This window comes from Manis javanica, chromosome 15 (assembly GCF_040802235.1).
Source record: "Manis javanica isolate MJ-LG chromosome 15, MJ_LKY, whole genome shotgun sequence".
NCBI lineage: Eukaryota > Metazoa > Chordata > Mammalia > Pholidota > Manidae > Manis > Manis javanica.
In genome coordinates this window covers 13,217,685-13,231,117 of record NC_133170.1, presented here as the reverse complement: position 1 = coordinate 13,231,117, position 13,433 = coordinate 13,217,685, and the positions used below count along the sequence as shown (strand labels likewise).

General features: G+C 33.8%; 1 protein-coding gene across 27 annotated transcripts in view; it reads right to left on the bottom strand.

Annotated features, from left to right (window-relative positions):
* The window catches only part of C2CD5 (C2 calcium dependent domain containing 5), an 86,663-nt gene that overhangs the window by 57,465 nt on the left and 15,765 nt on the right, over window positions 1–13,433 (bottom strand). For 12 of the 27 annotated variants that reach the window (XM_037020321.2, XM_037020330.2, XM_037020325.2 and 9 more), the window contains exons 5-7: window positions 12,966–13,121; window positions 9,481–9,679; window positions 5,490–5,614 (exon numbers count right to left, since the gene is read on the bottom strand). In XM_037020321.2, the coding sequence (XP_036876216.1) occupies window positions 5,490–5,614; window positions 9,481–9,679; window positions 12,966–13,121 (480 nt within the window). Of the gene's footprint in view, window positions 1–1,253; window positions 1,446–4,354; window positions 4,507–5,489; window positions 5,615–9,480; window positions 9,680–12,965; window positions 13,122–13,433 lie in introns of all 27 variants that reach the window. The other 15 variants (XM_037020311.2, XM_037020312.2, XM_037020318.2 and 12 more) reach the window with 2 other exon arrangements.

Genomic DNA, 13,433 nt, shown 5'->3' with positions numbered 1-13,433 from the left:
GTCAACAAATTTAAGAATATTCAAACGAAAGAAAAAATGTATAAAAGTAAATATAGGGAAGAAAAGCACTAATCATGCTTATTTAAAATATTCCATTACAAAATTTTCTAGAGAGCATGAATTTTAGGCAATTTTGAAATGTAATCAAATCTATTTCCTGACAACTTCCCATTCCTAAACATAAAATTTATGACAGAAATGTAATAATATTCAGTTTTCAACACTTATTAGCAAAAATCAACAGAAAAGTTTTTTAAGAAACTAAAAATCATGGACATATAATAGACACATCACAAATGTACAGTTATGGATGAAAGAACTGTATTTCCCAAGCTCTTAAATGTGTTTTTTAAAGGCTTAATTTTAAAGTTCTTTCCCTACCTTATTTTATTCTTTTGATAATTTCAATAGACCAACTATGGCCAAAGAATTACAGAAAGCAGGGGAAAGGTGAGAGGCCAGTGCTCTATGCACAGGACTTAACATTTAATCCCATCCTTTCAAAACTAAAGATACATACAGATTTAATACAATGACTTACAGAAGAACTAATTCACTTTTACATTTTTAGCTGTTCTTGGATAAGGAAACAAAGGTTAGCATATGTATAGTCCCATTCTGTTATTTTAAAATAAAAAAGAAATTCATGTTTCTTGTAGTAACCTAAACATGTTCTTTTAGAGACTATACAATACTAAACAAATAAATAAAATTAAGATCTGTATATGAAGCATATTGAAAGCCATAAAATAAAATATTATTTTGTAGAGATAAATGAAACATCAGAAAATTCAGCAGAATAATTTGAAAATTAATGCAATGGACAGAAAAAAAATGGATAATAAAAGAATATCCAAATGAGACTTAAACTGATTCAAACAGAGTAATTTACTAATGTAACCATATGGTTTAGCAACATGATGGTACAGGTCCAACATGAACAGAATTGGTATGAAGGGAAACAAAGTAAAGCATCTAAAATGGAAACTCTAATAATGAGAACCTAATAATTATTGGAAATATGCTGATCTATGTCCTTAGACATATCATTTTTTAAATATATAAAATAGTTTTAGCAGCTTATTCATAATTATCTACCAGTCCTCAATCATGTCCTCATAATTTTAATCATTTAACTCTGAAGTGCATCCTGTGTAAAATACCCAATACTTCTTTATAATATAAAATAAATAATTTTTTTTAAAGCTGATTTAAAATAAAGGGATTAAAAAGCTGACATAATGTGATCATACCAGAAGCAGCCAGGAACAGCTCTTCACTGAAAGAAACACTTTTCCTCAGAACTGGGCTGACAAGGCTAGAATGATGAGGGGGAAGGCTAGATTCCGAGAGGAGGAGACAGGACTGTCTAAGATGAAGGGAACCAGGAGAGAGAGAGGGGGAGCTGGGACACAGGTAAATCCTAGGCCCCTGTGGGTAAGGTGCTGTGGAGGAAATTAGCAGAGAAAAGATGCAGATTCAGAAGATGACCAGAAAATGCAGAATAAGGAAAGCAATGACGAAGCAAAACGTAACAGTAAAATGAATTTTTAAATGCATACACAAATTACATTAAGCATATGAACTCATTAGCAAGACCACCTATCCAACATAATAAAAATAAAAGGCACAGTCTAAAACGTAAAACCTTTATAACCTTTGTATTCATTAACATATTGTAAATCACTAAGAGGATTTTAGGCCAACCTAATCACTTCTAGCTGATTTCTTAAAAACACTTAAATAATCTTCCTTTTTTGCTTTATAATGTGTAAGGTTACGAATGTACTACACTTGACAAATTTTTAAAGCCAGAAGCTTGTTGCCTCAAATATAAATCCTTAAAGAGGTAAAGTACAATTCTTTAAATGTTACTAACTGAAACATATCACTTAATGAGTATTAAAAAACTCAGTTAACAGATTAACCAGTTGCTATTATTCATTTTAAATAAAAGATTAACTTCTGTCCAGTTTTGAGATGTATGTTAATACTTTTCTTTCCCCATAAAATTTAAAATACTCAAGTCTGATCATATTACTATTTCATTTACATAGATTTGAGTACCTAAGGGGCTAATACCCTCCAGCCAACAAAAACTATACTTGGTTAAAGGCCTGACTAAGAAAGTAAAAATTAGCTTGAATCAAGTGTCAATTGATATCCTAACACTAGCATTCTAAAATTCCACTCCTACTAGTTGAGGGCATGGGGAAAGAAAAAAAAGAAAAGAAAACTTTGTAAAATGTCAAAATTAGAATCTACAGAAATAAATCTTATGAAATTTTTAAAAACAAGAGCTTTGAAAAACAGGGGACAGTTTTAAGTACAAACAGAAAAAAACACTTTCTCAATCTAAGCTTTATTAACTTTATTCTAATTTTGGTTCCACAGTTTACATATAGTAAATCAATCATAATCAGCTTATCGATTCCCACTATTTCTCAAGAGACTGATTTTGTATATACATAAATTAGAAGACAAAAAATCATGAAATACATGGTGAATTACAGTTTCAGAGATCTTAAAACAATCACAGATTTCCTATTTAAATCTCCATGAAAAGTGGGAAAGCTCCTCAGGAGTACTCAGAGATACTGAGGTACACATGATAATGCCGAAGGATTAAAAATTGCTAATTTCCTATACATTTGCTATTAAGGTAGTGGATAGTGATAGTCAAAATAAAACAATTTATTTAGAGGTAGCCTATAAATACAAAAATCCATGAGGATACCACCTCTATTATAAATGAGTCTTTAAAAGTTAAAAATATGGAGGTTAAAAAAATACAAAGAAGTTTTCATTGCTAATATAACTGACTGCCTACTAAAAGTTAAGAAACATCTGGTTCAGTTAATTTATTATTTCACAATCTTTTTTAGACTTAGCCTTTGTAGTGAATTAAAGAAAAAGAAACAAAGACCAAGGAAATACTTATACTTACAAAAATTGATTTTTGGCATGGCAAAGAAAAATAAAGGTAAGAATATTGAAAAGTGACCCAGAATACACAAAAAACAGCCAATGGACAAAGTCTCAAAAATATTATTATGGAAACTTATTCTTCAAATACCACCCCAGGTCTTTCTTGTTTTGATTGTTATGAATATCAAGACAAGAATCTCATTCTTGATTTTAAAAAAAAAACTTTACTACATTTTGAATCATTCAGTTTTTATAGCATAAAAATGGTTAAGATCACACTTCAAAGCATCATTATCAAATATCACATTATTTTTTAAATATTATTCATAACTATGAATATATAAAAGTAAAGCTATTCTCTTCAAGGAATTAGGTATTCATAATTATCTTCTTCACATTTTGTGACTATATTCATAAAAACCAGATTAAATCTATGGGCTTCTTTAAAAATGTCCTTTCTTTATACTTTGGCAGTAGCACTGGTTTTGGGATTAGATATCTTTTCAATGTCCTCATAAAATTTGTGGAGTCATTTTGTAAGTTTCTTGTCTAACACAAAAATAAGATTGTTAAAGGTAATAAATTTAAAATAACACATAAGAACTACGTAAAATATTTTTATTGATCTGGTGAGAAAAACTGCCAGACAAAAATACTATTTACAAAAATTGCAAACCATTAACTTTTAAACTTAACAAATTTTTACTAAGAATTAAAATCTAATTATTTAAATACATTAATTTCTATTTTAAGGAGTAAGGACCTAGATTTTTTTGTCACTTTTTATCATAAAATATATTCATTAAAAACTCAGAGAAATTATTCATCAAAATACAAATAGGAGAGGGGGAAAATGTTAAATTTCATACCCTGAGAGAGACATGGTAAATGAAGCAAAACTGCCATTTTCTAACCTAGCAAGCAAGACTAGCAAAACCAAACATTTTAAATAACAAGAAAATATATATGTATGTATTCCAATATAACCATTTAAGTTGCTCTGAAGATTTTTTTCATATAAAATCTTAGAATCCAGAAATGGACAGAAACAATGAATTCAAAAATGCTTACACTGCATGAAGATTGCAAGCATCTAAGGTTATTTTCTATTTGAATGTCTTAAGATTTTATTCCTCTTAACTTGAGCATGAAATGAAAAATGTCTACATGCAAAAATAAATCCCGGATTTCACATCTACACTATGATTATGCATCTGGTGTAGATCTTTGAACAGATCACTTCTGAACTATACAAAATTTCCATATTTTAATTACAGTAACTAAAAATGATCAGTATTCAACATTTTAACTTAAATGCCAAAAACAGGAGGAAAGGCTTGGATGAAAGCTAGTAAGACAAAGAAACAAAATAAATAAATAAAGGAAAAAAAAAAAAAAAGAAAAGGTGAGTGAAAGTGCGCCTTACCAGTTTTGGGTGTCAAACTCAAATCTGTGTCAGAAGAAGAGGACTGCCGACTGTAGGACTTGGAAGGTGAAAAGGAATAAGTTTGATTTTTCAGAGGGGTTGAGGGTCCTGATGAGTGAGTATTGGGATTGGGATCTTCATTGAAGGGAATCCTGCCAGAAGAAGGTGGAGAAATATTAAGCAATCATGTGCCAAAGGACTTGACGGAAGGCAGCATGATCCAAACCCAGGAAAGTATTGGGGCAGGGCCAGCACTCATTTCTTAGGTGAGGAGCCGGTATGAGGCCAGAGACAACCAACTGCTGTTCAACCATTCATCATTCTCCAGAGAAATAATTTATCTGCATTGAAACAGTTAATAAGCCAAGTAAAAAAGCAAAAAAGCATGAAATGACGGACCAAGGGGATAAAAAATATTAAAAGGAGAAACAAAAAGAAAAAAAAATACATGACTGAAAATATTTTCAAATAAACAATGCTTTTTTAAGCTACAAAAGAAAAAATGGTAACTGCAAATGGTGTGTGTAAATATTCACAACTGTTTTTATATTTGCACACACACATGTATCTTGAAAAGAAAAATGTTTCCTTATCCTAAAGCATCAAGAGTGCCACAGCTAAAAACACAGCAGAGAAAAATGAATACAGCTACACAGAACATCGCATTTTATGCAAAATAGTTGCTTACCTGTTTTCCAATAGCTCTCTTCCACAGAATGCAACAGACCCTACCTACGTAACAGGTCTTGTACATTAAAAAAGTAAGCAAATTGGAAGGTTTGGCAGCCATTTCATTTAGAATCTAATTAGCAATTTTATTTCTAACTAAATGCAGAAATAACGGCAAAAATACATACTGGAGAATTCTCTTAAAAACTCACAGTATCCATATACAAGATAGGGTTCTTAGAGGATCTATGGAAGAGACATTGGAAGCTGGAAGAGAACCTTCACTCCCATGTGGTTAGAGCCTCCATGGTGGCTAAATACAGGACTTCTTCACGGCAGCTGGACTTGAACTGGGAAGAGGCGGAAGCAGACCTGTGGTGCCTGCCTAACTGCCTGCCTGCCTGCCCTCTGTAGCCACACTCCACCTTGGCCTGCCTTCCCCAGCTCTGGATGAGCAGTCTCGTACCAGCATAGATGAGAGTGGGAACAGACACAGAGAAGTTCTGAGTAAGTCGTGAGCCAGTAGCAGTGTGAATTGGGCTGTTGTGAGTCGAGCGGCATCCATGGCTTGGAGGATGAACCAGCGGAGACCTGAGGGAGTTTGTGGCCAAAGTGGAAGAAAAGAGAACAATACGTACACAAATAGCAAAGTTATGTTAAAATAGTTTGAAAGGAGCTTTAGTTAGGGAAGAGGAATTACTTTTAATCCCTAGCATGCAAAAAACAAGTTGAAATTTTAAAAGAATAGCTAAATATTAATTTGTTTAAGATATCATTATAGCTTTAAAGGATCACATTAATAAATTAGGACTGTGAACAGAGAAAAAATAGCCAGCCCAATAGTTAGTAGAAGTAAATAAGAAAAAAAACTAAGATTTGGATTTTAAGTTGCTTTAAAATGTTTGTATTATTTTGATTACTATAGAGCTCAGTACAGTATTTTAGGAAGAAAATACCCAGAAGCATGAAAAGTCAAATATAAAGTTCTGGTATTACCTTTGAAACTGAGATGTGAATAACTGCTGATATAATTAATTATATTTTTCTATAAAGAAAGTTTAAAATAACTGCTTATGTCTAGAATCTCAAGACAGGAGTACTTAAGGATATGAAAATGACAGCATAAAGAAAAATGAGTGAGCCGAATGGATATAAGCAGATAGAAACATTCCCATATTTCAGCACACCAATTATATAGCTTAAAATTAGATTCAGTGGTAACAAAACTGCTTTTAAAAATACATTAATAAAGCAATGTAAATGATTTTTGTCTAGCTTTCAAACAGAATCCTATTTAAATTTAAACAGAATTCATTATTTAAAGTACATTCTGAAATGAAATTTTCTAAGGTACCAACTTACATTCTGCAGTATGTGCATTTATAGATATATTTAGATCAGATACACAGATATATATTCATATATAATGTTTAAAATTCTCACCATTTTGGCTAAATGGGCACAGTGACACTGGATGAGGAAAAAGGGATATAATGAAACACCCTGGACTTCACATTAGTCATCCTCTCACTGTGCAGTGCCTTCACCTGTGCACAATGAGGGGCAAAGAATCACAAGTATACACTTTGAAAAACTATCATACTCCCACTTTTGAGAATTCAAATTAAAAGCAGGGCAATTTTTAAAAAGAACCCAACTTTTCCTGGCCTTTTCTTTTCTACTGCCCAGTGTACATTCCCAATAATTGTGATTTGTCAAGGTTCAAACACAAGCTATCACTGATTGGCAGCAATGGTCTCTCATAGGGTCTACAGACTACTTTCTGAAAATATCACTAATTTTCCCATAGGATATATCTTTCTGCTTTTGTGCTGGTTTAAATTAAAAATGTCTTTAATATAACTGGTGAAAATCATCTCATTGGAGATCTATTTGTACACAAACAACTGAGTGAGGTTTTATTTTTCTTTCTTCTTTCTCTGTTGGAGTTAAAAAGTCTAAAAAGAATCAGTGCCATTCAGAGGATAAATTATCGCTAGTCTCTTAGAAATTACTTTTTTTTAAGGAAGGCAATAAATCATATTTAAATGCATTTTCTACAATCAAAATAATTCAGCAAAAACACCAAAGAGATTTATATTATACATTACACTAAACATCTAAAAGGAAAAAGCAAATTGAAGAGAACACACCATTAATAAAGGTAAAATAAAACAAAACAAATTATAACATCAAATTAAAATCCAAATACACTAGAGTATCACCTTAATGTATTCCTGCAGTTCTTACTCTTATCAGTTTCCTTGCATGAAGGGCTGCCTTACAAGAATACCTTAGTGGTATTTCCAATATTAAATCCATTCAGATGGCAACACAATCCAAACTACCTTTTGTCAAATTCCTGTGTAGTGTAGAATCAACAATGTTACTATTAAATTCCAGAATAATTATAATCAGCTAAGTCATAAAACAATTTTAAACTAGCAGCTAAACTGATTATCAAAAATACAAAGAAGCTGGTTGAAATAAAGCAGCCTGGGTACTGAACTTTTTTTTTTAATAATAATGACTTGCGTAGCAAGATGCCTTTCACAAAATCTTAATGAAGCTACTTCAATTCTTCATGGTGTGAATATTTGACAATTTAATGCAACTGGCTACAACAAAATCAGAAAAGGACAAAGATTAGGAAAGGACAAAACAACTCCAGAAGATTTACATTCATGGAACTCTTCCTGAAAGTAGGCAAAACTTACTCCCCTACTCTCCATATATCATTCTAAGCCACCAACAGATTGACTACACAGCTTTCTTTCACAGAGTAACAGCGAAAAGAAGAAAACTTCAGACATCACAACTGCACAAGCCAGGCCCCTGCAGGCAATGCAGATAAGGCAGGAGAATGGCGGGAGGAGAAACCCACGTATAGATTTCGTATGGAAAATTTAAATTTAATAGGGAAAAAGAAAAAAATCTGAATCATGTGATATGACTTTACCTGTAGAAGCAGGCTATTCATAGCTTTTTAAGACATATTTTAAATGGACTATAAAGCAAACTTACTCTTCAACTTATTTGAAACAATTACTTCACCTGTCAATGTACTTCCAAATAAAACTAAGCAATATATATTATACTGTACTCTGTTGTGATTAAAATTTAATCCAAATAACTAAAGACCAACAGAAAGGAAATAAAAATAGCTTAAGATAAAAAAAAATAGCTTAAGATAAAGAGGAAAACCTCACTATTAAAAAAGGTGGTGACTGTTTTCTCACCAGCCTGTCTTGACTACTGCTGAACTGGGAAACATTTCAGGTTTTCTGACTACAGAATTCTGACTCCCTGACAATATACGACAGGGGTCAGCAAACTACATATTACAGGTCAAATCTATCCTGCCATCTGTTTTATAGATAACTAAGTTGTACTCAAACAGCTGACACTCATCATTTGCATAGTGTCAGTGACTGCTTTCATGCTACAAGGGCAGAGCTGAGCAGCTGCTGTTAGGAAAATCTAAATTATTTGTTGCACCTTCCAATCGTTTACAGCAAGTTTGCTAACCCTTGACCTAGAATAATCTCTAGCTCAGTAGTTCTCAATGAAAGTAACATTTGGCATTTCGGACAGGAACAAAGCTTTGTTGTACAGAACTGTCCCTTGCTGTGTAGGACAGTTAGCATTTCCAGTCCCCAACCATCATCTTCCTCCTCGCTTCAATCATTATGACAGAAAATGTTCATTTCAAACATTTCCATGTCGACAGCCCCATCACCACATCGAGAATCTCTGCTTTAGACACAAATGATGACACATAAGCCAAATCCAGCCAAAAGAAGTGTTTTCTGTTGGATCACACATAGTTTTTAAAAAAACATGAATCTAAATTACTTTAATTCAGTTTGGGCAAACTCCTTTCCTTGGAACAAAGAAACTACATGGCCAGTGCCTGAAATTTTTACTATCTGGCCTTTATAGGAAAAGTTTGCCAATATCAGCTTTACACAGTCCCCAGTATTCCTATTTAATTATACCCAATTATTTTACTTATATAAACTGCCTGGCCTCTGTAGACATTTGTTTGAGACCCCGACACAAGTCAATCTTTCCTGCTTTCTATACGTGTTGCTAGTAATAAGCATAACTGGATCTTCAGACACAGTGTTGGGTTTTAAGCATTCTCCAGAGGATAAAAATTCCACAAACATTCATTTTATGCTTTAGATATAACACACAGTCTCTATAGATCTGAAATGAGGTTAATTTTATATTACATAATTGGAATTTCATATTAAGACAGTACAAATAAATACTGTCTTAATAGTGTATCTGAATACTTTTAAGCTTCAAATTTCAATAGTCCTTTCTAATAGGAAAAATCATCATAGGAAAAAGACAAATGTTGAATAACTACTAAAATGTTTCAAATCAAATGAAAATGTATAGGTAAATGATAAAAGCTCCATAAGAACAAATCACTGATTCATACTTACTCCTTCATTTCTTTGGATGGAGAATTACATGCAGGAAGGAATGCTGCCGAGCTACTTAGTTTATCCAGTGTACACGCTGTTCCTATGGCTCGTACGACTAAACCAGATTCGCCTTCCAGATCAAAACACTGCAAGTACCCAACAACTGCATTTCCTCTCATTTCAAGTACTTTCAAGCCAATCTTCCTCTGAAGTTCACCTACAGAAAAAGGAAGAAAACCATAGCTTTTTAGAACTTGACAGGAAACCTGAAGGATTATCTACCCCAGCCTCCTACTTTCAGGGAGGTAAGATACTGGCCACACTTCAGAGACACGGGAAGTAAGGTTCACTCATTTGTGCATGCATGACCAAATAACTTTGGTGTCTACAATATGCCTGGTATTCTTCCTTCTTCTAAGTGCTAGGAATACAGGGATGAAAAAGGATGTATATTGTTTAATATATTAAATAAAGTATTACATATTATGTTACATGTAAACATTAACACACTTATCTTTATAAGTATTAATTAAATACAACTGATATTATATTTAACATGTTAATATAATTGTAAATATATTTTTATATTTAAAGATATATGTATTTATTATATATAAATATGACATATTTATACTTTATCATCTGAGTTGTGTATATACACACACACACTCGCACATATATACAGATAAACTATAGATGCTAAACAAGTTCTTCAATACAAATAAAGAAAACTTACTAGGGTAAGAGGGGCAGGGAGAAGTAGAGGGGGCTGTAACAAGTTGTCAGAGGACTATGAGGAGGCAATGTGTGAACAGAAAACATTAGAGAGATTACAGACATACCTCAGTGATACTGTGGGTTTGGTTCCAGACCACCACAATAAAGTGGATATTGCAATACAGTGAATCGAATGAATTTTTTGGTTTACCAGTACATATAAAAGTATGTTTACACTATACCATAGTCTATTATAAAGTATGTAATAGCATTATGTCTAAAACAATGTGCATACCTTAATTCAAAAATATTTTATTACTAAAAAATGCTAACCACCATCTGAGCTTTCAGCAAGTTGTAATCTTTTCTGCTGATGCAGGGTCTTGCCCCAGTGTTGATGGCTACTGACTGATCAGAGTGATGGTTGCTGAAGCTGGGGTGGCTGTGGCAATTTCCTAAAATCAGACAATGAAATCTGCCACATCAATTTGACTCCCTTTGACAAACCATTCTCTGTAGCATGCAATGCTGTTTGATAGCATTTTACCCACAGAACTGTCAAAATTGGAGCCAGTCCTCTCAAACCCTGCTGCTGCTTTCTCAACTAAGTTTATGTGATATTCTAAGTCCTTTTTGTTGTCATTTCTACAATCTTCACAGCACCTTCACCAGGAGTAGGTTCCACCTCAAGATTAACTACTTGCTCTGCTCATCCATAAAAAGCAACTCATCTGTTAAAGTTTTATGCTGAGATTGCTGCAATTCAGTCACATCTCCAGGCTCCACTTGCAATTCTGGTTCCCTTGCTATTCCCATCACATCTGCAGTCACTTCCTCCACTGAAATTTTGAACCCCTCAAAGTCATCCAAGAGTTTAGAATCAGTTTCTTCCAAACTTCTGTTAATATTGTTATTCTGACCACATCCCATGAATCACAAATGTTCTTAATGGCATCTAGAATGACAAATTCTTTCCATCAGGTTTTCAATTAATTGATTTTGCCCAGATCCATCTGAGAAATCACTATCTAAGGCACCTCTAGCTTTATGAAATGTATTTCTTAAATAGTAAGACTTACAAGTTAAAATGACTCCTTGATCCATGGGCTGCAGAATGGATACCGTGTTAGCAGGCAGGAAAACAACATTAACACCGCTGTACATCTCCATCACAGCTCTGAATTGACCGGGTACATTGTCAGTGAGCACTAATCTTTTGAAAAGAATCTTTATTCTGAGCAGTAGGTCTCAATGGTGGGCTAAAAATATTCAGTAAATCATGTTGTAAACAGCTGTAGTGTCATGCAGGTTGTTTTTCCTTTTACATGTATTTTTAAAACATCAGAAGAATTGATTGAGCATAATTCTTGAGGGCCCGAGGATTATCAGAATGGCAAATGAGCACTGGCTTCAACTTAGTCATCAGCTGCATTAGCCCCTAACAGGAGAGTCGGCCTGTCCTTTGAAACTTTGAAGATAGGCATTGACTCCTCCTTAGCTATGAGTCTTAGATAGCACATTCTTCCAACAGAAGGCTGTTTTGCCTACACTGAAAACCTATTGTTTAGTGTAACCACCTTCATTAATAATCGGAGCTGGATCTTCTGGATAACTTGCCACAGCTTCTAGATCAGTACTTGCTGCTCCACCTCGCACTTGAGGTTCTGGAGACAGCTTCTTTCCTTATGAACCAACATCTGCTAGCTTCCAACTTTTCTTCTGCAGCTTCTTCAAATCCCTCAGACTTCAGGGAATTAAAAAGAGTTAGGGCCTTGCTCCAGATTAGGCTTTGGTTTAAGGGAATGTGTGGTTGGTTCGGTCTTCTGCCTATCACTAAAACCTTCTCCTTAATCAGCAAGAAGGCTCTCTTACTTCCTCATCATTCTTGAGTTCACTGGAGTTAGCCCTTTAAACTTCCTTTAAGAACTTTTCCTTTGCATTCACAACTTAGTTGTTTGGCACAAGCAGCTAAGGCCTAGCTTTCAGCCTATCTCAGCTTTCAATGTGCCTTCCTCACTAAGCTTAATCATTTCTAGCTTTTAATTTATAGTGAGAGACATGTGACTCTTCCTTTCACTCGAACATTTTAGAGGCCATTGTAGGGTTATTCACTGGCCTAATATTGTGTGTCTCAGAAAGAAAGTCCCAAGGAGAGGATGAGAGATGGGGGAATGGCTGGCCAGTGGAGAAGTTAAAAGGCACACACTGATTGAGTTTGCCATTTTATGTGGACATGGTTGAGGGTGTCCCAAAACAATTACAATAGTAACATCAAAGGTTACTGACCACAGATTACTGTAACAAATAACAATCAAGTCTGAAATGCTGAATTACCATAATCAGAGACAAAGAGACACAAAATAAACAAATGCTGCTAGAAAAGTGGCACCTATAGACTTGCTCGATGTAAGGTTGCCACAAACCTCCAACTTCTAAAAAACCACAGTGTAGATGAAGCACAGTAAAATGAGATATGCCTGTACCTAAACTCTGATTACAAAGAACCCAGCTTCCTACCGTCTTGCTCAGGCTTCCTTCCACCATGCCACCTCGTGAGCAGGGTGCCCTTTTACTATCTAGTTAAGAAGGAACTCTAAGCTTCTGAATCAGATCTCCTGTTATAAAATGGAATGCATGTGTGTTCAGAAGGATGGGGCCAAGGGAAGGGAATCGGCCACTTGCAATTCATATCCTTCATTGTAAAATTTCAGATAGCATGTCAAAACAAAGTTGAAAAACATAAGAATATTAAGTCAACACGTAATAAAGTTGTTTTGAAAAAATACCTGACATTAAAGAAATGAGTCTCTGTCTGGCCTCATTTGATGCCCTTGGTGTGCGAATTCGATCAATCCACTGATACTCTGGGTCTTCATTGACCACAAGTTCTTCTACAAATCCATGAATTATCACAGCTTTATAGCACTTCGGAATAGATGTTGCTATTAAAAGAAATTGTCTATTATGCTTCTATTTATCAAAAAGTTATATATATTTAAAAAAATATTGTATCATTAAGTTATATTTTACCTTTTGGACATACAAGAACACCTTTTACTATGATAATCCCAATGTAATAATACTAATACTTTCAGTCAGTCTTCTAAGTTTCATTTTATTCTTAGAATAACTGTTTTCTTTTCTGAGACCTGTCACCTTTCTCATGTAAGCATAGTAGATATAAATTTTATTTGAATAATTTAGAGAATAGCTATAGACAACTTTAAGCAACTTAAGATTAAAGTTAGGTGGCT